At 36.0% G+C, this 27,356-nt stretch overlaps 2 protein-coding genes across 4 annotated transcripts in view; one reads left to right on the plus strand and one right to left on the minus strand.

The window, feature by feature from the left end:
* Window positions 1-27,356, plus strand: part of LOC122403581 (zinc transporter 1) — a 376,987-nt gene that overhangs the window by 148,041 nt on the left and 201,590 nt on the right. The gene's annotated exons all lie outside the window — the stretch shown is intronic.
* LOC122403580 lies at window positions 22,007-25,205 on the minus strand. The gene is made up of 2 exons (XM_043407178.1): window positions 23,172-25,205; window positions 22,007-23,082 (listed from the first exon to the last, which is right to left on the minus strand). The coding sequence occupies exons 1-2, from the start codon at window positions 24,619-24,621 to the stop codon at window positions 23,051-23,053; spliced, it is 1,482 nt and encodes a 493-aa protein (XP_043263113.1). The 5' UTR covers window positions 24,622-25,205; the 3' UTR covers window positions 22,007-23,050.

A 27,356-nucleotide genomic window follows, 5' to 3' on the forward strand; every position in this document is an offset into this window, starting at 1 on the left:
GCAGACATTTCTGAAGAAGAAACTGACCAACAGAAGTGTAAAAGCTGTTCTTAATTGTCACAGGTCGAGAAAATGTGTATTTGCAACGCGTGCACGACGTTTGACCGCCACGCGGCCATCGCTTGCTTATCTCGGCGCGGCAGTGCCGTAGCTACCTACAAGCGAAACTGGTATAATGGTGCAATAGGGTATACACTCTGTATATAGTATGTTTGATTTTTTTTTTGTAACTTTTATTGCTTAATATATTTGTATACTCTAGGATACTAATCACTGAATTATATTTTCAAAATCCATGTAAACTTATCAATGGAATCACTCGAACATGTACGCTTTTCTAAGAAAGATCTGGAGTAAATCCTTGCTATTCACACTTCGCTCTTAGGAATATTATTCCTATTCTGTGAGGCAACCCAACAATAAAATGTTGTTTATTTTTTTACGGCTTTATATTTAAAAAACCATTCATATATATACAATGAACATTGAAATTGTTTAGTAATGGAAATGATCGAGAAATGTTTTGTACAAATCCACAAACAGATTAAAAAATAAAAAATGATAAACATATACAGGAATTAGGAGCCTAAGATATTATCGGTGTCGCATCCATTATGCGTAGCTACGACACTGCCGAGCCGAGGTAGGCTAGCGATGGCCGCGTGGCGGTAAAACGCCGTGCACTCGTTGCCAATACACATTTTTTCGACCTGTGACAATTGAGAACGGATTCTATACTTCTGTTGGACAGTTTCTTCTTCAGAAATGTCTGCAGAATCAGATCCTGTGTATAGATTTCGTGTCAGGTAAACAACTTTTCGTAAATATGCAAAAGTATTGTGTATAAAGTATGTACTTCGACACTTTTTCAAACTTTGGCGATCATTTACAACCGTTCAAAAGCACAAAATATTATAACTATCGATGTTAGCATATTCAGGAATCTCTCCTCTATCTTTTAAGATTAATTGGAACTGTCTGATGTTTTTAATTTTCGCGTAATACCTCGTTTTTACCCAAAATTGTACGTTTTCACAAAAACTCGTGTTTTTCGAAAACTGAGTGTGATACAGCAATTCCGTTTCCAGATTCGTGTTTAGGGTACGAAGCTCTACAAGAATCACCTAGTGGGTACGGAAAAACAAAATTCGTGTTGAACAGTGTTATTTATCACCTGTTTCGGTCGATGCAACACGCCTTATCTGATATGTACTTCCAATCAGTGGATGAGATCCCAAAATGGCTTGACGACTTTATCGGGTCCAAAAACGTAAAATTTTTCCGAGATGAAATTCATCAGCTGCCTGAAAGATGGCTTAACGTTATAGAAAGTAACGGTGAATACTTTGATTGAATAATTCAATTTACTTTTTTTAAAAATAAACATTGAATGTGGCTGAAAAAATTGGATTATTCATTTGTACACCTAATATATTATTTTGCGTAAACTTCTTCGTCTTCTTCTTCTTCATGGGTGTTTTTTACGCCGTGTCGACTGCGAGGTCATTGGCGGCGGATATGTGCTTGCGCGCTATATTTGGTTATACATGTTTGTTTCTTTGAGAAATTTTATAGTGTCACTTATGCGGTCCTGAGCTGTAAGGGCTGTGCCCGGTTTTATACCATATTTCTGTCTTTGGAGTTCGGTTCTTCTGCACTGGTATACGATGTGGTCTACTGTGAGAGTTTCAGTAGCTGCAGTAAGGTTGATCGGCTTTTTTTATTAGATGTTCATGCGTTATCTTTGTGTGACCTGACCTTAGTAAATTGCAGGTAGGAATTGGTTGGTAGAAATTTTGTATTATATCGTGTATTTTTGTTCTTTTTGTTGTGGTCCAAATTCTGTTCCATTTTTCTTTTGTAGTTTTTTTTATATGGTTTATGAGGTCTTGATACGATATCGGAACGGTTGTTTCGGTTGGTGATAGGGTTGTTGCTTCTTTTGCTGCCGCGTCTGCTTCCTCGTTTCCTGTTATGCCTTGATGTGAGGGAATCCAAATAATATTTATATCGGTGTTGCAATTATTGTCTAATTCTGTGTATGCTTCCTGTATTTTTGTTATGGTCTCATGCCTATTGTTGCTGTTTGAGGTTTTTAGGGCTTTTATCACGCTCATCAAGTCCGAAAAAATGGCAACGTTTTTAAGGATGTTGATGGCATGTTTCAGGGTTTCAAGTATTGCATATGCCTCAGCGGTAAAGATTGATGTCACTTTGGGGAGACTTTGTTTTATTGTCATATTTTCGATGACGATGCTGTATCCTGCTCCTAAATCGGATTTGGAACCGTCAGTGTAGATTTGGTTACAGTGAGAGAAACTGTTTTTTAGATTTAGGAATTTGGTTTTATGTGTTGTTCGGTCTATTTGATTTTTTGGCAGGTCTACTAGGTTCAAGTTGATGGGTGGTGTCTTAATAGTCCAAGGAGCTATTTTACTTTGTTTGCGTTCAATGGTAGGGGTCCATTCGATGGGAGGTTTCAAGATTTTGTTGAGTCTGATACGGAGCGGTAGTGGGAGCTTTGGTTTTATGGAGTATAATTTATTGAATCTATCCGAGAAAATACGGTTGAAGGTCGGGTTGTTCGGATTGGCGGAAATTTTTGAGGCGTATTTGAGCGTATTTCCTTCTTTGTTCGAGGGCCATTTCATTGGCCTCGAACAGAGTGCTAGTTATTGGGCAGGTGTGGTATACGCCTGCAGAAATTCTCAGTGCCGTATGGTGAATTTGATCGATTATTTTTAAAGTACGTTTCTTTGCTGAGTTGAAGACATTTGAGCCGTAGTCAATTTTTGCTCGTATCAACGCTCGGTATGTTTGTAACAGTATTTCCTGGTCAGCTCCCCAGCTATTGTTGGCTAGTACTTTAATTATATTTAGTCTTTTCATGCAAGAGTCTCTTAGGTATCGCATATGTGGGACCCACGTCAATTCCTTGTTCTGGATGAGTCCTAGAAGTCTAATGTGATCCATTTTTAGTTCAGTTTCTCCCATAGCTAGTTTTAGTTGAGTCTGGTATTTTGTTTTTTTGGTGAAGAGGATGCATTGTGTTTTTTGGGGAGAGAATTCGAGACCTGATTTGTTGGACCATTCCTGAAGATGGTTTATGGATATTTGCAGATTATATATTGTATTTGGGTTTTTACCGTGGCAGATTATTGTGAGGTCGTCGGCGTATAGGTAGGCTTTTATTGAAGCTTTTAGGTTTTTTATAATGTCGTTGATCCCAATTAGAAAGAGGGTGACACTTGTGATAGATCCTTGGGGAACTCCGTTCTGTATTTTTATGGGATTTGATGTTGATCCATTTGTTCTGACTTGGATTGACCTGTCTATCAGAAAATTCACTATAAAGGCTAGCATATGCCCGTTGATGTTTATCTTGGAAAGAGTTTTAATTATTTTGGGCTTTCAGATCATGTCGTATGCTTTTTCAATGTCAAGATATACAGGGTGTTCGGCTACCTCTAGCAAAAATTTTAATGAGCGATAGTAGAGGCCAAAATAAGACGAAAATCAAGAATACTAATTTGTTGATGGAGGCTTCGTTGCAAAGTTATTAACATTTAAAGTTCCGCCTGTAGAATGACAATCCGCTAAACAGCTGGTTCGCGCGGACGGTTGCGGCAGGCGAGTGCTAGTGGTTCTTACGCAGCATGAAAAATTCTGCTTACCGACATTATCGACAGCCTTAGATTTTTGTCCACTTATGGGAATGCGAACACCTTACGTTGAATAAGATTCAACCTGTCTTATGAAAATCCAGAAGGGCATATAGGCAGTTCCAATACACAATGTTGTGAACAAAAATCACCCACATGCGATTATACATGCCCCACGATTGTCCACAGTGTCCACAAGTATCCACAAATAATCCTTTCAGGCACTAACCACTATGCAATTAAATAAACACGTACCGCGATTATGTTATTCGTGAATGTCTACGTGTACGTGTATCACGATTCTTCCGAGTTACTTACGCATAAAACTGTTATTAATTTTTCAAATACACTTCAATTTAAAAATGTAAAAAAAATGTTTGCGGAGTTTCAGATGCTTTCCTTGCTGCTGATTTGATAATTTCTGTGAATTCATTTATTGCTTCGTTGATTTAGTTTGCGTAAACTATACACAGACAATTGTCAATTCTTCAATCACACACAATTTTTACAAACTTTATTAATATTTATATTTGATGACTTTACGTTTTTCTGTCAAACCTACTACTGCGAATATATTTTCTTTTCAAGATCCAAGTTCACCATTTTCTAATAATTTAAATTTATTTTAGAATATTATTATACAATAAATTTTATCCAATTAACAAAATAATATATTGATTATTTGTTAATTTATTTATTTTATTAACATATAAAAAAAAATGAATAATAATAAAAAAAATTGTTAATCTTACAGTTCAATCATATTGCGTAAGACGTAAGAGCTACGCGTTTATTTTCATACACAACCTTGTCGCATTAATGTTCTTATAATATAAATACATGTCGATGAAGTGACATACACGAATTAATGTAAATTAAAAGTAAACATTTTACTTCGCATCATATTCTGGAACAAATATTCATTCATGATAAACATAAAATATTTCCTAAATATTTAAAAATAAATATTCTACTTCAAATATTACATAAAGATTCATTTTATAATGAGAAAAAATATATTTTCCATGATATGAAATAAATATTATCTGTATATTAGGGAAAAATATTCTATTTCTAATATGGAATAAAGATTCATTTAATATTCAGAAAAACATATTTTTCTCGTAACATGAAATAGATATTTCCTGCATATTTAAAACAAAATATTTGTTACTTAATATAAAATAAATATTGTATGTATATTTGAATATTAAAAAAAGATTGAATCTCTTTTTAATATTATATGAATGTGTATACAATATTTTGTGCTACTAGGGTTAGCCATCACGGCATCAACTAATTCTCGGAAGTAGGAGGGCAAAGTGTTGAACTCTTTTTATTTATAATAAAATGTGCAGTGGGCTCTCGCGTATACAGCAATATACATATAAAATTTGATTCGACACGTTGTTGCTTTACGGCTCGAGCGGAACGAACTGGAAGAAAAGAAAAAATGAAGGAAAACAAAAAATTGTGCAACGCAATGTCGCAGATCGATAATTACGTCACTCCGCATGCCTCTATCACACATACATAAAACATTCACTCATTCGGGTATCGTTGCCCTTGAATACCCTTCCTAAACGATATACACTCTAAAGTTATTTAGTTTGTTGAAACAGTCCACGCTTTTCTGTCATATATTGTATTTTAATTTTATTTTTCCAATAGGTTTAGTTAACAAATCAGCAAGCATTTCATCTGTAGGGCAGTATTGATAATTTATTTTTACCTGATCCTTAATGTCTTTTATGTAATGAAACTTTGTATCGATGTGCTTTGTTCTATTGTTACACTTCTTGTTGAATGTGAGCTTTAGACAACTTTGGTTGTCTTCATAGATGATTGTGTCCTGGGTCACTTCTCCAAAATCTTCCAGTAGACGTTGTATCCATATGCAGTTGGTCACAAAATTATTCGCTCAGTCGATAATGCGGCAAAGATGAATGGAATAATCAGACAGCGAAGGATCTTTTAAAGCTTTTTTATTTGAATATATGTGTACAGAGGCTCACGAAAGTATTCGAACGCTTACATATGCAAACTTGAATGGCCGATATAATGTACATTAAAGTAATTTGCTGAAACAAGTAGATGTCAATAGGAAGATAGAAGTCTTAAAATTATGCCAGTAAAATTTGAAAAAGATTCAACAACGTAAGTAGGAGTTATGATACATTTATTAGAAACACGTATGGTAAATGACTCACAAAAGTATTCGAACGCTACATGTATTATTAAATTATTTAATATTGATATTTTGTTGGACCACCTTTAGCAGCTATAATGTCTCTTAGCCGACGTTCCATACTATAAACCAATGATTTTGTAAAACTACACTCAATGGAGTTCCATATTTCTATAATTTTATTTTTCAGTGTTTGCTTTGATGTTATTTGAAAGGGTATAGCCGAATAAGGGGGTCAAATGTGCCCTTGAACGAAATGTGACATACGATAGATCCATCGATAGAGCATCAAGAAAAAACGTTCTGTGCCAAATTTTAACCCTCTATCTTGTTTGGAAGGGTAGTTATTGAGAAAATTCGGATTAACGAATTTCTGCCTATTTCCCCTATTTAATCGAGTAGAAAAATTATGAAAAAAATCTGGTGCATTGCGACTATTGAGATACGTGTTTGAGAATTTTTTCCGATTTTTCGATTTCAAATCCTAGGTGTGAAAAATTAAAAACGCAAAAAAACGCAGAAAAATACCGATTTCGTATTGAAGCTTTCGAGACACTAGATTTATATAATTACTGTAAATGCATATTGTCATTGGTTATGTCCCTGAATTTTTTCAGATTTTTTGGCAGGGTGCGCCGTAGTAGCAAAAATGAAAAACCGATTTTTTCGGCGTTTTTCGCGTGAAAAAGCAACTTATACTTTGAATTTTTGTATTCCCTTTAATAGATAACTATATTCTGTGGTTTTAAACATTTCCATGTTGAGTAAAACAGTGTATACAAGAAGAAAAGCAAAAATAAGTCAAGAAAAAAAACGTGCTATGCGCGTTGTATTCAGAAGTATCAGCATTATTTCCAAGAGCTGCGATGGTGCAGTGAGTAAGATGCTTGGCTGCGAAACTGCTGCAAACTTTTTGACGCGCGTTCGCGCCCTGCTACGGTACATTTTTTTTATTATATTAATTTTTTATTTTCAATTTCTAACTAAACGACAATGAAAAACTATTAGTTTATTAATATTTAAAAAATATTTTTACCTAAAATATACGCAAAAACAATTATGGAGCAGTTTCTATTCCATCATTTCTCTAGTCGTATATTTGCTTAAATACCCTACTGTTTCATTTTTTCTACGTTAAATGAATATACGTACTTAGTTTTAAAATCGCATACCTTTAATAACTTTGAATAGTGGAAGAAGATTTCTTCAATAAAAAGAACATTAGCAGTCTTTGCATATAGTTACGGATATCATGATGACAAGATTTATGATGACAAGATTTATGATGACAAGATTTATGATGTGCAAGGTTTATGAATGTTTACGTCTATTGGCAGTCTAAATTACTTATTTCTCTTACTCGAATACCTTGCAGTTAGTAGTGATTCTAGTATTAAAGATAAAATAGGTGATTTTATATTATCAGAAGAACGTCTTAAAATATTCACGGGATTAACTTGGGAAAATCTAATTCAACTTAGAGAAATGATGAAGTCCATGAGAAATACGGAAAAACGAGCTGTGACACAGGCTATTGTTGTCTTTTTATTTAAATTGCGTACTGGAAATTCGAATAGTATGATAGCTTCAATTTTTGGGTTAGAGCGCGAACAACAGGTATCCGATTTTTGTAAAGCAGTTAGGAACTCGTTTGAAAAAGATATTTTACCATATCATTTCGGAGTCGCGGCTTTTTCTCGTCAACATTTAATAGAAAATGAAACGTCCATTATTGCTAAACAGTTGTATAATATAACAGACCAGCTAGCACTTATTTTTGACGGTACATATATTCGCCTTTGTTGAAATGTGGACATGTGTAACGGAAATGGATAATAAGAGAACAATTTCTCGTCTGAAATAAGTAATTTAGACTGCCAATAGACGTAAACATTCATAAACCTTGCACATCATAAATCTTGTCATCATGATATCCGTAACTATATGCAAAGACTGCTAATGTTCTTTTTATTGAAGAAATCTTCTTCCACTATTCAAAGTTATTAAAGGTATGCGATTTTAAAACTAAGTACGTATATTCATTTAACGTAGAAAAAATGAAACAGTAGGGTATTTAAGCAAATATACGACTAGAGAAATGATGGAATAGAAACTGCTCCATAATTGTTTTTGCGTATATTTTAGGTAAAAATATTTTTTAAATATTAATAAACTAATAGTTTTTCATTGTCGTTTAGTTAGAAATTGAAAAAAAAATTAATATAATAAAAAAAATGTACCGTAGCAGGGCGCGAACGCGCGTCAAAAAGTTTGCAGCAGTCTCGCAGCCAAGCATCTTACTCACTGCACCATCGCAGCTCTTGGAAATAATGCTGATACTTCTGAATACAACGCGCATAGCACGTTTTTTTTCTTGACTTATTTTTGCTTTTCTTCTTGTATACACTGTTTTACTCAACATGGAAATGTTTAAAACCACAGAATATAGTTATCTATTAAAGGGAATACAAAAATTCAAAGTATAAGTTGCTTTTTCACGCGAAAAACGCCGAAAAAATCGGTTTTTCATTTTTGCTACTACGGCGCACCCTGCCAAAAAATCTGAAAAAATTCAGGGACATAACCAATGACAATATGCATTTACAGTAATTATATAAATCTAGTGTCTCGAAAGCTTCAATACGAAATCGGTATTTTTCTGCGTTTTTTTGCGTTTTTAATTTTTCACACCTAGGATTTGAAATCGAAAAATCGGAAAAAATTCTCAAACACGTATCTCAATAGTCGCAATGCACCAGATTTTTTTCATAATTTTTCTACTCGATTAAATAGGGGAAATAGGCAGAAATTCGTTAATCCGAATTTTCTCAATAACTACCCTTCCAAACAAGATAGAGGGTTAAAATTTGGCACAGAACGTTTTTTCTTGATGCTCTATCGATGGATCTATCGTATGTCACATTTCGTTCAAGGGCACATTTAACCCCCTTATTCGGCTATACCCTTTATTTAATCTTTTTCCTATTTTAGCCCATAAATTTTACGTCTGGACTTTGCGGTGGAGTAATTAACATGTGTGGTGTGTTATATACGATTCATTCTTTTACAATTCTAGCAGTATGCTTCGGATCATTATCTTGTTGGAAATCTTCCAATAATCCTAGTTTACTGGCACTTTCTTTAAGATTATTCTTTAAAATATTTAAATACTTATATTTATCAAGTATTCTCCGTCAATAAATAATAAATTTACGGTGCCATTGGCAGCCATACACCTCCATACTATGACTGACCCACCTCTGTGTTTCATTGTTTGATGTTGTTGCGACGCAGGATGACGATCTGTCCGTGGTTCAACGGATCGTTTGCGTTCGCTATTCCTCGTTCAACTTAATGCACGAAGAGTCGTGATGTGATAAGAGATTTTAGAATGAGGTTAACACACCTTTTGTAACAATGTTTTAATGTTTACTATAAAACAATATATATACAATCGTAGAGTGTAGTGAGTGGTATTTGCTGTTTCTCGGTGAGTTCTGTCTGAGTTCTGTCTGAGTTCTGATCTGATGGATGTGTGTTAGCGTCGTTGTCGAGGAGGTTAAGGTTGGGATTGGCTGCTGATATTTTGGGGAAAGGTGGATTGTAAGAATTAGGATTGGTCGGTTGTGTGGTGAGGGTGGATCTGAAAATGGTCTTGAGGCGGAGCTTGAATGTTTAAATATTTTGGGAAATGTTGTTCGGTTAGGGCTAGCAGGTAATGGGTTTATTGCGGTGATGGGTACGTGATGTGCAGCTGTTGGAAAGGTCAAGTTTTTATGGGACAATACTGGTCGCGAAGAGTGGTAATTGCCGAGCCTAAAAATGCTCGGCTGCTACGACCTTCTGGAGCTACCTGTGTTGGGGCTCAACAGATGTAAATGTTGAATTTCCACTTTTGTATTTGGTTTCCTCTACAGATAATTTTGACCATCTGAGCCAAAAATATTAAACTTTGACTCGTCCGAAAAGATGACTTTATCCCAAAAAGTATTATCTTTATTAATGTAGGTTTTCGCGAAAGTCAATCTTTTGTTACGATTTACTGCATTAATATATGGCTTCTTTCACGGTACTCTGCCATGAACTTCTCCGGGTGAACTTCTTTATGAAACATATCAGCTACCACATTTGCGAGTTGAGGAGCGGATATAGTAGGATTCTTTTTTAATTCGCGAATGATAACTTTCTCCTCTCTCCCAGTCAATTTCTTTGGTCGACCTGATCGAACTTTGTTTACAAGTGTTCCCTCATTCTTTGACTTTTTTATGATATAATGTATTATAGACTTACTTCTGTTTACAATCCCGGCAATCTCGTTATACAATTTGCCGTCCTCATGCAATCGTAATATTATTTCTTTTTCACACTTTTTGGTGTTCATTTTAAATACTATTGTGCACATTTTTACGTTACTGTTACTGAAACAATATCCTAACATCAAGTGAACGTATCAATATTTTCATTTAGCATTGATGTTCACATTCGGTGCAAAGGAAAATGAAAAACTATCAACAGTGTTACAGTGTTCGAATACTTTTGTGAGTCGCTTACCATGCGTGTTTCTAATAAATGTATCGTAACTCCTACTTACGTTGTTGAATCCTTTTCAAATTTTACTGGCATAATCTTAAGACTTCCATCTTCCTATTGACATCTACTTGTTTCAGCAAATTGCTTTAATGTACATTATTTCGGTCATTCAAGTTTGCATATGTAAGTGTTCGAATACTTTCGTGAGCCACTGTACATAACTTAGAGTTCAATGTAACAAAATCGTAAACAAATTGAAAAGTTTTGATTTATAAATGCAAAAATTTAAGTTCTAACAAATCTTTACTCTTTTTCACGTTACAAAATTATTCATTCATTTTGTATTAATTACTATTTTAACGAAATTAATATTTAGTGGGATACCCCTTCTGTTTTATAACTTCCGCAAGTCTTTTTGGCATTGATCCCACTATTGTTTTTAAATAATTAATGTCAATTTTTTGCCATTCCTCCTGTAATCTGCTTGTAGTTCAATTTTATTTGTAATTGAGTGTTTACGTATTTAAACATATAATATATTCCATGCCATCTCGATAGGATTTAAATCCGGGGACTGTGGTGGAGTTTTCATTACTTTTGAGACAATTGTATAACAACCATTCTTGCACTAATCTCAATTTATGTTTGGGGTCGTTTGGGGTCTTGGTGAAAGTGGAAGACGTCTAAGATCCCCATCTTTTGAGCACTTTGCTTTAAATTTTCTTTTAAAATGTTTAAATGCATTATTTTGTCCATTGTATCCGTAATAATCTGCAATTTACCCACACCATGATAACTAATACAACCCCAGACCATTATATGACCGCCCCTGTGCTTAACAGTACTATGCAGGTTTTTGAAATTCAATTCCGCGTTTGGTTTTCGCCAAATTTTTTGACGACCGACGGAGTTCCAAATATTAAATTTGCTTTCGTTCCAAAATATGACATTATGCAAAAATTCAGGAGACTTTGAAATATAGTTTTTCGCGAATTCTATTCTTTGTTTTCTGTTAATTTCGCTTATATAAGGTTTTTTCCTTGCTACGCGGCCGTTATACTCGTTCTTCCGTAGTGTTCTTCTAATTGTTTCGTCGGAAATTTCTTTTTCAGCCAAATTTTGCAGAAGCGACTTTATTCGGGGAGCACTTATTTTCGGATCTTGATTAACTTTTCTCGCTACAAAACGCTCTTCTGAGCAATTTAATAATTTTTTCCTACAATGGTCTGTTTCGTTTTCTACTCGTCCCTCTTCTTCGTATCGTTTTATAACATTCCGCACTATAGAATAACTCTTGCAAACAATTTTTCCGATTTCTCTAATGGATTTTCCATTTTTCCAATGAAAAATAATGATTTTTCTAACTTCCAGACTTGTTTCTTTACTTTTTCTACCCATGATACTGAAGTGTTAAAAAGAGAAGTTATAAATAAAAATTAATGCTTCCTGACTGCTTGTCTACATTATACTGACTATTTTCAGCGGTAGTCAGACAAAAATACCCATAAAATTTATAAATTGCATTTGTTTTAGATGGCTCGTAGCGTGAGTAAATAATTTTGTGACGTGAAAAAACGTAAAGATTTGTTATAACTCGTTTTTCTGCAATTAGAAATCAAAATTTTTCAATTTTATTTTACAAAAGCTTTAAAACAACCTTCGTTATCTTATTATTTCATTCATCGTTGTCTTATTATCGACTGAGTGCATAATTTTGTGACTCACTGTAGCTTCTTGAGTAGCTTCGGCAAGGGCTATACATATATGTATATACAGGGTGTTCGGCCACCTCTAGCAAAAATTTTAATGAGCGATAGTAGAGGCCAAAATAAGACGAAAATCAAGAATACTAATTTGTTGGTTAAAAAGTTATTAACGTTTAAAGTGCCGCTCTTACTGAATTTTTTTCTCGAAAATGCGCAAGATTTCGGGGGTATGTCTATTCACCAAAAATGACTGCAATTGAACTCTACAACCGAAAATAATTTTTCCACAACGATTTGCAATTTTTTAATTTTCTCGAATAATTTCACACCTTCTCTATTTTTTTTCTCGAAAGTGGGCAGGATTTCGTGGGTATGTCTAATGACAAAAACTGATTGTAATTGACCCCCGCAACCGAAAATAATTTTTCCACAACGATTTGCAATTTTTTTTCTCCGTTGAAAAATTTAGGCACCTAATTGGATTTTCAGTAAGGAATTTTTTTCTCGAAAGTGCGTACGATTTCGGAGGTATGTGTAATGATAAAAAATGATTGTAATTGATCCCCGCAACCGAAAATAATTTTTTTAAAACGATTTGAAAAATTTTTTTTCGCCGAAAAATTTCAGCACCTACTTGATTTTTTTTTCTCGAAAGTAGATAGGATTTCGGAGGTATGTGTACTCACCAAAAATGATTGTAGTTGACCCCCGCAACCGAAAATAATTTTTCCAGAACGATTTGAAATTTTTGAATTTAATTGTTAATAACTTTTTAACGAAGCTTCCATCAACAAATTAGTATTCTTGATTTTCCTCTTATTTTGGCCTCTACTATCGCTCATTAAAATTTTTGCTAGAGGTGGCCGAACACCCTGTATACACACATTCTGTTTCTGCAGATGATAGCGAGACACATGACTGCTTCCTACAAGCCCAATTTATTGTAGCTCCAGCAAATTAAAACAAATATCTGTTATTCGATTTTCTATCGTTTCTGTCTTGTTGACCAAGTTTTAATTCATAATCTATTGTTTGCTTTAAATAGCGAGCGACTCTTTTCGTTTCTGTCCTATCATTTGTCGTGGGATGCTTGTTGTGTTGGCTGTTTCGTATCGAAGTTGGTTTTGTACTTCGCGATCGCGTTGTGATATCCCGCATGGTTGAGCCCGTCTTCGAAGTTGTAAATTTCGAAGATACCTTCGGTCGTGGTAAAACGGTCCATCGTGACGTGTTGTTTCCAAGACTTAACCCGGAAACAATGTTTCTAAAATTGTTAAATAGCGTGAACTGTTGAAAGAATGTAAAATTATCCTCGAAGTAAACTGTGTGTATTGAATTAGAATTGCAATGTAAATGTATCGGATCGCAGTTGATATGTAAGTGACGACTCGGCGTCGTCCGAACTTCCTCGCGGCGTCGGAAGTGCGGGGAGACACACTGATTGGTGATTGCCAAAGAATTAAAAAATCCAATCAGCGTGCCCCCTTAGGCATCGTCACCACCCTCTATGCGCCTTCCTATGACGCGATCTTCCTCTGGGTTTTCCGCTCGGAGATCGAAGTCCCGTTTTCGGCGTACTCTTCGGAAGACCGAGTTTATGACCGGCTGAGCTATTGAGAACGAAACGAAAAAGTGAAATTCTAAGTCTATTATTCGAAAAGTGAAATGGTTAAATTGCCGGCAATTGAATAAAATATATTTTCTCAAAAATAGCTTTACGTCGCAGACCTATCATAAACTGATAACGAAATATTCGCGTATTGTCTTCCTTCGGAAGGAACATTGGCTTAGAATAGTGATGCTTGCGGATATGTCCGGTCTACTGTTTACTGCTACGTACAGTAATGCTCCTTGGTATTTGTTACTTTCTGGAATTTTTTTCATGTTTAAAATACCCTTGATCTAAAGGTATTCTTGATCCTTTTGCATCTTGAAGACCGAGTCTGTGTAGTATTTTCCTAATATATTTCGCTTGATTTATACAGTAAAAACCTTCTTCATTTCTTCGAATCTCTATTCCTAATTAATGTTTCAAAAATCCTAGGTCATTTAAATAAAAATGTTTCTTTAATAATTCGGCAGTCTTATCAATTTGGCTATAATTTTTTGCTGTCATTAAAATATCGTCCACATAAATGGTAACGTAAATCGGTTCTCCTTTATCTTCTTTAGTATACAGACATGGATCTGCCTGACTTTGTTTGAAACCAGATTTCATTTAGCAAAATGTTTAATTGATCATTCCAAATTTTGGCAGCCTGTTTCAATCCATAGATGCCCCTTTTAAGTCTGCAAACATAGTCATCTTTACCAGGTATTTCATATCCTTCAGGTTGCCTCGTAAATATCGTCTCGGTTAGTTTTCCATTTAAAAAAGCAGTTTTTGTGAAAAACCTCGAGCGACAAGTCTGGCTTTATGTTTCTTTACTCTTTTATCGATGTTTCGCTTAATTTTAAAAATTATATTTGTATCTCTTGGTTTTGGTACGACTACTCAGGAGTCGTTACCCATCAAGGAATTAATTTCGTCATCTATGCTGCTGAGTTGAATAAACTGCTGTTTACTGTGCTTGAATCCCTTCCTGTTTCAAATAATTCTTCAAATCTTCATTAACATATTCTGTTCCCCGATCCTACCTTATTGTCTTTGGTTTTTTATTAACTTGTGTTTTCATTCTTTCTACATATTCTTTTATACATTTGGCTGTTTCATTTTTATGATTCATAAGATAAATAGTCGAGAAACGAGAATAGTCGTCAATAATTGTTAAGATGTACCGTTTGTTGCTCGGTGTTACCGTGTGCATAGGTCCACACACGTCCGTATGTATGATATCCAGAATTGAATTTCTCTTGCTTTTCGATATTTTTGGGAAGGGTAACCTAGCCATTTTACCCTTAACGCAGCATTCGCAAATCATGCGCTGTCCACAGTTTTTCATTCTGATACTTGTGGCTAGATCTTTAGTAACTAAAAACTTTATCGCGTCAAAATCCCTATGCCCGAAGCGACGGTGCCAGGTATGCTGGCAATCCGCTGTATGCTCATGAACGATACTCCTGCTCGCTATATTATAAACTTTTCCAATTGTACCTACTTGAACAATTCGGGTGACAGTTTCGCTTCCGCTTGTAATTTGTTGTCCTTCATGATCTTACAATCGTTTTCGTCGTACGTCAATCTGTATCCATCTTTCGCCAGTTTCTTGAATAATAATAAGTTCCGCCTAAACGTCAGCACATACAATACATCACACACTTATATTGCGGAAATCGCATTAGAGTCCAGTACACAATTTATTATACCTGAACCGATCCTTTGCACTTCAGCGATCATCTGCAAGACACACTTGACCTTTATTCTTGAAAAAAAATTTTCGAAGTTGCCCCAGTCGACGATCCATAACATTTTTGTTGTCCTCTTCTTGCTTCTCCGTTCCAAGATATGCTCCTTCAGAAATTTCTGCTCTTGCATAAAAACAACAATCATTTGAAGAATCCTGTGAGACTGCATTATCTTTCACTTTTTTATTATTCCAGGCTTTATATTTTACGCAGTCGCCTTTAAAATGCCCTGATTTTTAGCAAAAATAGCAATTTTTCTTTGATGGCGTGCTGTTTGTATTTCTGTACCCTGTTTTCAACGCCGTCTTTGTACACTCTCTCGTGATCTTTGCCCTCTTACGTCTTTTGTATTCATTCATTAATTTGCTTTTTACAAGTTCTAACGTAAAATGACCTTCGGGCCTGCTTTCAAGTGCTGTCATGAGAGTTTCATAGGATTCAGGGAGACTTCCAAGCAGCATTGCACCATAAGGTTGTCTGGTAAATTCTGTCCGGGGTCAACTAATTTTTCAAAATAACCGCACATTATAGTAATATGTTCTTCCGTGTTGTCGTTTTCTTTCATGACTGTTTTACATAATTGTTTTAGCAACAATACTTTATTCGTCAGTGTGGATTTTTGGTGATATCGTTTCAATGAATCCCATACCTCACGTGCTGTCTTGGCATTCCTGATATGCTACAGTTAGCTGTCTTCTACTAATAGTTTAATTATAGCGCGTGCTTCGTTGTCCTTTTGCACCCAAACAGCATCTTCTGTAGCAGATCTTTCATTTTTACCATCTCCCATAATTTTTCCTTAATTAGCAGAAGTTCCAATTTCTAACTCCATACAGAATAATTTTCGCCATTTAACTTTTGAATCGCGAACTGCGTATATCCACCACTCGTCATCTTTACACGTGTCAATGTTTCTCTATTAATTTTAGTCACTTCAATCACTGTCCATTGGACCCATAACCTGTTGAACTTTCTTTATTTATAATAAAATATATACAGTGGGTTCTCGCGTCCATATACAGGGGGTTCGGCTACCTATAGTAAAAATTTTAATAAGCGATAATAGAGGCCAAAATAAGACGAAAATCAAGAATACTAATTTGTTGATGGAGGCTTCGTTGCAAAGTTATTAACATTTAAAGTTCCGCCTGTAGAATGACAACCCGCTAACAGCTGCATTCGCGTGGACGGTGGTTGCGGCAGGCCAGTGCTAGTGGTTCTCACGCAGCATGAAAAATTCTACTTACCAACATTATCGACAGCCTTAGATTTTTGTCCACTTATGGGAATGCGAACACCTTACGTTGAATAAGATTTAACCTGTCTTATGAAAATCCAGAAGGGCATATCAAAACTCGCCCGACGAGATTTTCACAGAGAAAGGGTGAATGCCAGTTCCAATACACAATGTTGTGAACAAAAATCACCCACACGCGATTATACACGCCCCACGATTATCCACAGTGTCCGCAAGTATCCACAAATAATCCTTTCAGGCACTAACCACTATGCAATTAAATAAACACGCACCGCGATTATGTTATTCGTGAGTGTCTATGTGTACGTGTATCACGATTCTTCCGAGTTACTTACGAATGAAACTGTTATTAATTTTAAAATACACTTTATCTTAAAAATGTAAAAATGAATTTAATTTTACTCTAGCTTAGACTAAACACTCCTATCGACGCCAACGATAACGGTTCTCCGAACCACACACATACACTCCTTACAATATTAATAATAATTATATATTATTTTCAACAATAAGGTCATAGAAACAAGAAGTTAAGAGTTCCTCGTGTACAATTCGCAAAATATTATTCATAGAGAAAGTGAATGTGTACAAAAATGAAGACCTTCTCCATCGAGAATTTCTGATCAAATATAAGAATCACGAAATTCCTTTTCTTTCTTACTTTTTACAATTCATTTTGGTGTTTGTGAGGCCGTTGCAGTGTACGCCAAGTCTTATGCAATGTTAATAGTTTTTGACCTTTGATCACGATCGCGGCACTGTCTTGAGATCCAATTTTATTTTCCTTACGTTGTAAAATAACACACACAATACTTTTCTATTACTAGGAAGCTTCGTTCCAATAATTTAACTTTCGTCATGCCCTAACAAATATATTTTATGAAGAAGTTCTGATGAAGTGTATTAGTTGGGGCACGACGAAAGTCAAATTATTGGAGTAAAACTTCCTAGTAATAGACAAATATTGTGTGTGTTATTTTACAACGTACGGAAAATAAAATTGGATCTCAAGACAAGTGCCGCGATCGTGATCAAAGGTCAAAAACTATTAGCATTGTATAAAACTTGACGTACAAAAAGAACAGAAGACTATGACTGTGTATTTGAAAAATGATTTCTGGAATCTCCTCTTCTACTAACCCAACAATCAAGCGGCTTTTATTAATTTTCATGAAAAAAGGGAAAGAACCTTTTCCTAGCACGATGCAAAGAAACGTAATTTTTTGACACATGATCGTATGTGTCTCCTTGTCCTTTCAATTGAAAATAATCGTATGGCAAAACGTAGCACACCTACATTCGGTTTTAATTTCCATATAAGGAAAAGCCATGAATTATGACTCACTCCCTATGTTATATGCGATATTTAATAATAAATTGAATGATAGTATAAGAGATCACACGTACTGTTATTATTTTACACTAAAGGAATTGTAATTTCACCAAAAAATGTCGATTAATAAATTTCGAATAAGTCGATACAAGTACATTCAACTCTAATGTGAAACCGTTAGAATTTAAAAACTTCAATTCAAATGCGGCACGTGTTCTAGTTGTCCAATCACGCTAAAATTTAGCATAAATTATTTCTTTATCAAGTGTTACAATCTATGAGGGTGGGTAAAACACAACTAAAAAAAATTTTTATTTCTGTAGCCAACGACCACCCAACGCACATGCTTGCATCACATAACCACCATACATCGGCACAACTTTTCATTTATTCTTATCAAACATTCGTAATTACAGTAGATTATTTCTATCTACAAAGTATTTTATTTTTCATTTATTAAAAATACAGAAAACACAATAAGGATGTAACTAGCCATAAAAAGTATCTTAAAGTCATATTCGTACAGTTAATATACATATAGATCATAAAATATATTCTAGGGATTTTCTTCATTATATCAAGAATTTCCCTTATATTCTACTAAGAACAAAAGACAATCGGTAGTTATTCTTTTGTTTAAAAGTAAACATTCTGTCACTTAGCACACAAAATAGGAAAAAAATGTACGGAAACCTCAATTGAATTACGAAACGTAATTATTAGTAGTTATAAAAAGGGAAAAAGTTTAAGGGAAATTAGTGATACAGTGGACTAAATTTGTATAGGGACACTAATATTTTTTAATAAAAGAAATTAAGTATTGTATTAATAAAATTCAAAGTCAGTGAGATATGTATGTATATGAGGGTATAGTTATAAAATTATAGAATTCTTTACGGTTTTTAGTGCTCTGTCGGAGTTACTTGTGCAGTGCAAAACATACATTTTTTGCAATCTCATATTTGTAGACTTGATTTCAAACTTGTAATTTCTTGCAGATGTGGAAGACGCCAAATAAATTCAAGTCCATTAATAAGTAGTGCTTATGAAATTAATCATAGAATAGTGTTTGTCATGAGACTATTAGACGTCGGTAGAGAAGGGATAAACATGTTTTGCAGTCTCATGAATTTACAAAACGGATTAAGTAACAGTGCTCTATGACAATTATGTCTGGAGATTGTAGGAGAATTTGTAACTGATGTGGTACATTATACAGTATCCAATGACTTGTATTATAAACATTATGCTTAGAATCATTATCTTGTAAAATATATAATCGTCCTGTAGTTGCAGTTTATTTGCTCTAACTTAAAATATTCCTTTAAAATATCAATGTATAACTGTATGGTCCATGATACTGTGACGGGACTTTACGCGTCACTTGAAAAAAACACGAACTCGCGAAACTTTAAGGTAACGTGCGTACACTGTTACCTTCTGTCGTGACTTATGCCGTAGCTGATGATAAGGGACGGACAGAGTAACGTTACGCGAGTCTCGACTTGCGAAATACTGGTCTGTGCTTTATTTTGGCGAAGGGTTTATAAAGGTATGGCCGTAGAGTAGGGGTGCTTGGTTTTGGGCCTGATGTCTGACTCAGCTGTTGTTGCTACTAGGTGGTGATGTGGATGGTGACTCAGATGTTATTGCTGCGTGGTGAAGATATGGATGGTGATTCAAATGTTTTTGGCGAGGAGTGCTGACGCGGTTGTTTGTACTGACGAATGCGGGTGGTATCACACCCCCTTTCCTAGATTCGTTTTGGTCCTCCAAAACGTACGATTTTCTTTGGTCGTGATGGAATTCGTGGTAGCTCATCCAGAGGATACATCAGTGGGTTTTCGTTCGTAGATGTTGATGGTGTTGTAGCTATTGGGGTTGAATGCGTGTTTTGTGCGCCTCCACGGTCATTTACATTGACTTCGTTACAACAAATTTTAAGACAAAATGTTTTTGGTATAAGTTTTGACAATAAAGTGAATAATCCTGTTTTATAAAATGCATAAGAAATTATAAGTCCTAACGATGATACAGTTTTATACGATTGCCGTGGGTTAGTAAGGTCTTATTTTTGTTTATTCTAAGGAGGTAATTTGGCGTCCTTATTTCTATTATTTCATATGGGCCTGACCATTCTCTGTCTAGTTTGTGACTCTTGTGATCGTTATGTAAAAGTACTAAATCCCCTTGATTGTATATAGTTTTTAAACGAATTTTACGGTCTTGTTCACGTTTATACCGTTTCTTGTTTGATTCTATTATTTTCTTTGCGTTTTCTAAATATTCTTTATGTCTCTGTTTCCAAAGTTTAAACAGTTCATCTTTACTCAGATGAGGGGTGGTGGATATAGCCGAAGGCATATTTGCTTCATGTCCGAAAGTTAGTTCGAAAGGGGTATATCCAGTACCAGAATGTACTGAGGTATTGTAAGCCATGCATATTAATTTTAGATGTTCATCCCATTCGGTTTTTCTTTCATTAATACAAGTTCTTAGCAAGTCTTTTACAGTTCCGTGAGTTCTTTCTAGAGCTCCGTTACTCTGGGGGTGGAAACTGGTAGTTTTGATGTGTTTAATTCTGAAGGCCTTTTCAAACGATTCCATTAATTTGCATACGAAATTCTGTCCCTGATCAGTCAGGATATGTTTAGGCGAGGAAAAGGTATAAATGTAGTGTTCCATCAATTGGTCAATAATAGATTCGGCTTTTTGGTTGGCTAAGGGAACTAGTATTAAATATTTCGTTAGGCAATCTTGAATTGAGAGTATGAACTGGTTTCCTTTTGCAGTAACGTTAAATGGGCCTATAATGTCTAAAGCAATCTTATCGTTCGGGTTTTGCGGGGTGTCAGGTATAACAGCTTCCTCTTTCGATCTAATCCTAGTGAGTTTATTCTTTTGGCAAATATCACAGTGTTTTATGTATTTCGTTACGTCGTTGTCAATGTTCGTCCAATAGTACTTTGCCTTTATTCTATCGATGGTTTTATTTTCTCCTAAATGTTGTACATTGTCGTGGTTCTCAATAAGTATCTGTTTCTTTTCGTCTTCCGTGTAGTCTCGTATAGGGGTCTGCGCAAAATGAAGTTTCTTGTCGGGATAATCTTTCATAAGGAATCTGAGCATTAACTGGATGTCGATAATATGCAAAGGTTTTAAATTCGTTCCGATACCGAAGGATATAGAGGGTTTGTTATGTTGTAATGCCATTAAGTCGTGTAGTCTGTTTAGCCATGTGGCTTCGTCGTGAGGTCCTAACAAGTCTTTCGTTAATTGAGTCCATTGTGGTCTATTAGCCACTGTTTTTATGGGGGCGGCTGTCGGTTCCTTTTTCCAGTCTATATATTCATTGTATAAGTCATTCTGAGGAGAAGATAATTCTTGAATGTCGGGTGACTCGTCTTCAATTTCTAACGGGGATGGAAGTTTGACAATTTTAATCTTTTGGGTAAACGGTTTGTATTTCTGTTACTTTCAGAGGATGTAATCTGGACAGAGCATCTGCAACTACGTTTTCTTTTCCCTGTTTATAATGAATCTCGTATTCGTACTCTTCGAGCCTCAAGCGCCAACGCATGAGCCTGGAAGATGGGTCTTTTACATTGTGAAGCCATTTCAAAGACTGATGATCGGTAAAGATATGAAATTTTCGTCCGAGGAGGTATTGTCGCAGTCGTTTGATGGCCCAAACGATAGCGAGTAATTCCTTCTCAGAGGTAGTGTAATTTTTTTCTGCACTATTTAATGTTCTAGAAATGTAGCAACATGGATGGTCCTTTTGGGATAAAACGGCTCCGATACCTTCATTACTGGCGTCCGTCGTTAGTGTGAATGGTTCGTCAAAATTTGGATAACATAGGATGGGTGCCTCACATAATTTCTGTTTTAGTGTCTCAAAAGCGTTAGTCTGTTTCTCTGTCCAATGGAAAGGATTCGTCTTCTGCGTAAGGTCAGATAATGGTTTGGCAATTTTTGGCAAAGTTTCTAATGAATTTCCTGTAGTATCCGGTTAACCCGAGGAAAGATTTTATTTGTGTGATGTTGCTCGGAATTTTGAAGTGTTTGATAGCCTCTAATTTCTTGGGGTTAGGTTTAACTCCTTCTGCCGTAACTATATGGCCTAAATACTCTAGTTCAGGTTTCAAAAATTGACATTTGTCTACTTGTAGTTTTAGTCCGGTCTCTCTCAATCTCTGGAATATTATGGCTAAGTTTCTGTTGTGTTCTTCTATAGTACTTCCGAATATTATAATGTCGTCTAAGTAAACAAAGCAATATTTGTCTATAAGTCCTCGTAAAGCGGTGTCCATCAGTCGTTGGAATGTCGCGGGTGCATTTTTGAGTCCGAAAGGCATACGATTATAGTGAAAGTGTCCGTCAGGTGTCGAAAATGCTGTGTATTTTTTACTTTGTTCAGCCATAGGAATCTGGTGAAATCCAGAGGATAAATCAAGGGCTGAGAAAAATTTAGCGTTTCCTAAGTGTTGCAATATTTCGTCAGAATTCGGTAATGGATAAGCGTCGTGGTCGGTTTGTTCGTTTAATCTCCTGAAATCTATCACTATTCTCCATTTTTGTTTACCAGAGGCGTCTGATTTTTTAGGTACTACCCATACCGGTGCGTTAAATGGTGAATCTGATTCTTCGATAATTCCTTTATCTAACATTTCCTTAACTTGTTTGTGGATTTCTTGTTTATGGACTTCTGGTGGACGATATGATTTGATATTTATGGGTCTATCTGTCTTTAGTTTTATAGAGTGTTGTGTTAGTGTGGTACAAGGGAGTGGATCGGTTTCTAATGCAAAAATATCGTTATATGAACAAACTATTTTAGTTATAGGGTCTCGAAAGGAGGTTTCTATATGATCTAGACGCAATTTCGTTAGCAATTCATGGATTCTGTTTATATTTTCCTCTTTAGGTTCAATTGAATTTGATGTAATCGTGCTGAACTTACCAGTATTAATGAAGCAAACCCTCGTAACATCATCGCCGATCTTACAATATCTCGCAGTACAGGTTTCAGGTGGGATTTCTATTTCCTTGGGCGTGCTCTGTAGGCGTAAGGTTGTGTTATCAAGTTGTACTGTATCATTTTTAATGGTATACTGATACTTTTTGAGAAATGGAAGTCCAACTATACCATCTTCTATTAAAGGGAAGTTATCTGGAACGATTAAAAAGTTATGTGTTTGGCCTAAGATCCTAAATGTATAGAAATGTGTTATTTGATGCAAGTCGTTTCCTAGTTGTATCGTCTTGGCGTGTTTCAACGGTATTATATTATTTACAAATCTTCGTTTGAGGAGGTTGACTCCTGCTCCGGTGTCCAGTAAGAATCTTCCTGGTCGTAGCATTCCTGCAAAACTACATCGTAGGTGTTGTAGTTCTCCTGGGGTGTAGTGAACTCGCAGTCTTCTTGGTCCTCCGTCTCCTTCATGTGGTTTACTCTTCGGTGGCGGTAGTTTCCCGAATTGAGCGGTCGGAAAATTTTGCTGCTTCAGACGAAAACAATTTTGTTTGAAATGTCCCTGTTTTCCACAATGTTCGCATGATACCGGTCGTGGTATCTGTTGTTGAGGATTGTTGGCTGGTTTAGGTATGAAACTCGGCGGTCGTATCAAAGGTCTTGGCTGGTTATTAGTCATTGTTCTTGGCGGCATGTAGGGTCGTTGAGGTTGTGATGTTGGCCTGGTATCTTTACACCACACTTCGATGTTCATCGCTTCGTGTTGTGCCTCGATTAGCGTCTTGGGTCTCATGGGTACGACATACTGGGCTATTTCTTTTTTTAAGTTATAAATGTAGAATTTTACTGCTTCTAAATTTTCTTCCTCCAATGCTATATTTCTTGCGATAGGGTTACGGTGTTTTGCTTGAATCGCGTATTCCAGTTCACTCATTGCTTGTTTAAAACGAGCGGTATAGGATTGTACATTTTCCGTGATCCCTTGTTTTATAGTCTGCATCTTGTTTCTGCTTCCGCTAACCGTGACTGGTAATGACACTTGGGTTCTCAGTGCCTCGTACAATTCATCATAGGTCTGGATACGGCAAAATCTGATACTCCTCTTGGCGTGACTAACTATTTTCTCGGTTATTATCATGCGGAGTAGGCTTTCCGGATCGTTGACTCTATTTCTTGCGAACCGTACCGATTTGATAAATTCTTCGACTCCGATGTCATCTTTCCCGTATAAGGTTTCTACCATGCGCAACGCGTCTGCAGTTTTAAGGTTACTCACGGTTGTTGCGGGTGCTGTTGATGTGTGTGAGCGAGGTTCCGCCCTTGCTGTGCGGAGATCACCTTCGTCGTCGGTGAGTTCCATTTCGGTGGCTGGTCTTCTCGATGTCTCGATGGAACGTCCATCTTCCGTGCTGACTACGAATCCTAATTGGACGCCTAGCTTCTTCAATTCGCCTGCTTGCTCCACTCTTTCTTCGTCTAGCACTTTAACGGTTTGCAAGAGTTTCCGTAACGCTTCGTCTTGTTTTTTCATTGTTTCCTCTTGCCTTTTCATTTGCGTCGTCGTCATTTCAAGATGGGAAAGAATACTCCTCATATCTCCCTGATCTTTAATTGGTGTACTCATTTTTCGTACTCAACTTTACCTTTAGCTCGAATCCTGGTGCAAACTGATAGAATGGCTCTCGTAGTCCCAAGCTGTGGAGATGTCCGTAGGCTTCTCGTAGTCTTGTTTATCCTCAGTTGTGCACGAATGGATCCTGGCAGGATCGCCAAAATGTGACGGGACTTTACGCGTCACTTGAAAAAAAACACGAACTCGCGAAACTTTAAGGTAACGTGCGTACACTGTTGCCTTCTGTCGCGACTTATGCCGTAGCTGATGATAAGGGACGGACAGAGTAACGTTACGCGAGTCTCGACTTGTGAAATACTGGTCTGTGCTTTATTTTGGCGAAGGGTTTATAAAGGTATGGCCGTAGAGTAGGGGTGCTTGGTTTTGGGCCTGATGTCTGACTCAGCTGTTGTTGCTACTAGGTGGTGATGTGGATGGTGACTCAGATGTTATTGCTGCGTGGTGAAGATATGGATGGTGATTCAAATGTTTTTGGCGAGGAGTGCTGACGCGGTTGTTTGTACTGACGAATGCGGGTGGTATCATAATACCATCGATAAAATGTAGTGATTCAACACCATTCACACTTATACAGCCCCAAACTATGGCCGATCCTCGTCTGTGTATTACAGTTGCCTACAAATTTTCTTTCTCATACTCAGTATTTTTTATCCATTTGGTCCAAATATGCTACTCTCATTAGTAAATATTACTTTGCCGTGGTATCCTCTACCTCGTAAGAAATTATGTACTGCACCCATTGCACAGGTTTATGTTACGGCTGCTCTTTTTACTGCACTATTGGATTTTGTTTTGTTTTACGAATTATCCATCGGTCGGTGTATTCATTTATTTTCCGTGTATATCCACTTCTTGCTTTATTCTTTAAAATTTGTCTATCTTCATATCTGTTATTACGAGCGCGAGCGCGAGATCCTGGATTCGGTCGAGGACGGTACTCGGCCGGTGGTTTTAGGTATGGTTATGGAAAAGAAAGGAGTTCCGGACGAACCAGAGGCTCTATACCCTGGGAGCCGCTAGAAGGAGTGGACGAACCAGGGACTTTATACCCTGGGAGCTACGTAGGTTTTTAGGATGTTTTAGGATCTTGCTCTGTCGTAATGGTACACCTCGAGCGGTAAAAGTGTACCGTGTTTGTGAGATACCCTTAGTCTTACTGTTAATAGGGTTCAGGGTTGTATTAAATGAATAATACAAGTAAAGAATACTACTTGAATATATTCTGATCGATGCTCAACTACAATGGTCAATTAACAGAACTAGTACTATTGCTAGGTTGCCTTGACGGCGAAAATTCTACACTCGCCGCGGAAAGTATGTTGACAAGTTTCAAAAGAGTATTTTTTCGCTGCTAAATAAAAAACTCAAGTTGCGGGAAGTAAACAATTAACAAATATTGATTAATAGTATGTAACAAAATATACATTGTATGATAAATCAGATATGATTTTTATTAGCTACAAAACAATATGACATTTGTATTAGCCATCCGCGGAAAGTATGTTGACAATAAGTAATTTTGTAAAAAAATAAAATTTGAAATAACTGAAAGTATGGACTTAATATGAAGTTCGATATCCTCGATTGTTTATGACTTCCTGAAGTCTTCTTGGCATACTTTTTATTAATTTATCAATTGTATGTTGGTCTATTTCAAACCACGCTTTTGATAATGCCCTCTGGAACAAGATTTTATTATTTCTGCAGTGTTCGTCTACGTTTCTGTCTAAATGGTCCCATAAATGTTCGATCGGGTTAAGATCTGCACTTTGCGCTGGCCATGACAGTAAATTAATATTATTTTCATTAAAATATTTCTTTGCAACTTTACTTGTATGTTTAGGATCGTTATCCTGTTGTAGAATAAATGAGTCTTTGATGTTCATGTTTTCAGCTGATTGTACTAAATTTTACTGCAAAATGTTCACATATCCCTCTCCTATTAGTGTACCTTCTATAAAATGTAAATTGCCTACACCAGACAGTGAAAAACTGCCCCATACTAACACCGACTCACCTCCATGCTTAACGGTTGGAATACTTATTGAGGGTTTAAAACTTTCACCTACTTTTCTCCATACAAATTTTCTTCTATTATTCGAACGAAGTTCAAATTTTGACTCGTCACTGAATATGACATTTTTCCAAAAGTCTATCGTTTTATTCACATATTGTTTAGCAAATGCTAAACGTTTTTGAGCATTACGCTTACTAATAAACGGTCGTTTCCTCGCTACGCGGCCATGAAATTCTGCTTCTTTTATTCCCATACGAACTTGTGTCTCTTATATAGGGAGATACATTTCAGATTTTAATTGTCTCGCGGATATGAAACGATTCTTAAGCACCTCTCTTCTTATTGTGCGATCCCGTTTGATCGTGGTCTTCCTCGGACGTCCCGATTTTGGAAGATTTTCTGCAGTACCATTCTTTTCCAGACGATTTACTATTTGTCTGACACCTTCTGCAGAGATACAAAAGTCTGATGCGATTTTTCGAAGCGAATCTCCTTTCATACGCCTATTAAATATTTGTGATTTCTCAGATGTTGTGAGTTCACGAATTTTTGGCATTTTGAAATAATATTACCTTGAAAATGATAAAATGTAACTATAAAACACTACAATTAATGTTGAAGGATACGAGAAATGTAATTTAAGAACTAAACTTTGAACAAATTAGAGTAAAATACAACCGAAAATATCTGTCAACTTACTTTCCGCACA

Source organism: Colletes gigas, unplaced genomic scaffold, assembly GCF_013123115.1.
Source record: "Colletes gigas isolate AHSC1104 unplaced genomic scaffold, ASM1312311v1 Colletes_gigas_Sc00062, whole genome shotgun sequence".
Lineage (NCBI taxonomy): Eukaryota > Metazoa > Arthropoda > Insecta > Hymenoptera > Colletidae > Colletes > Colletes gigas.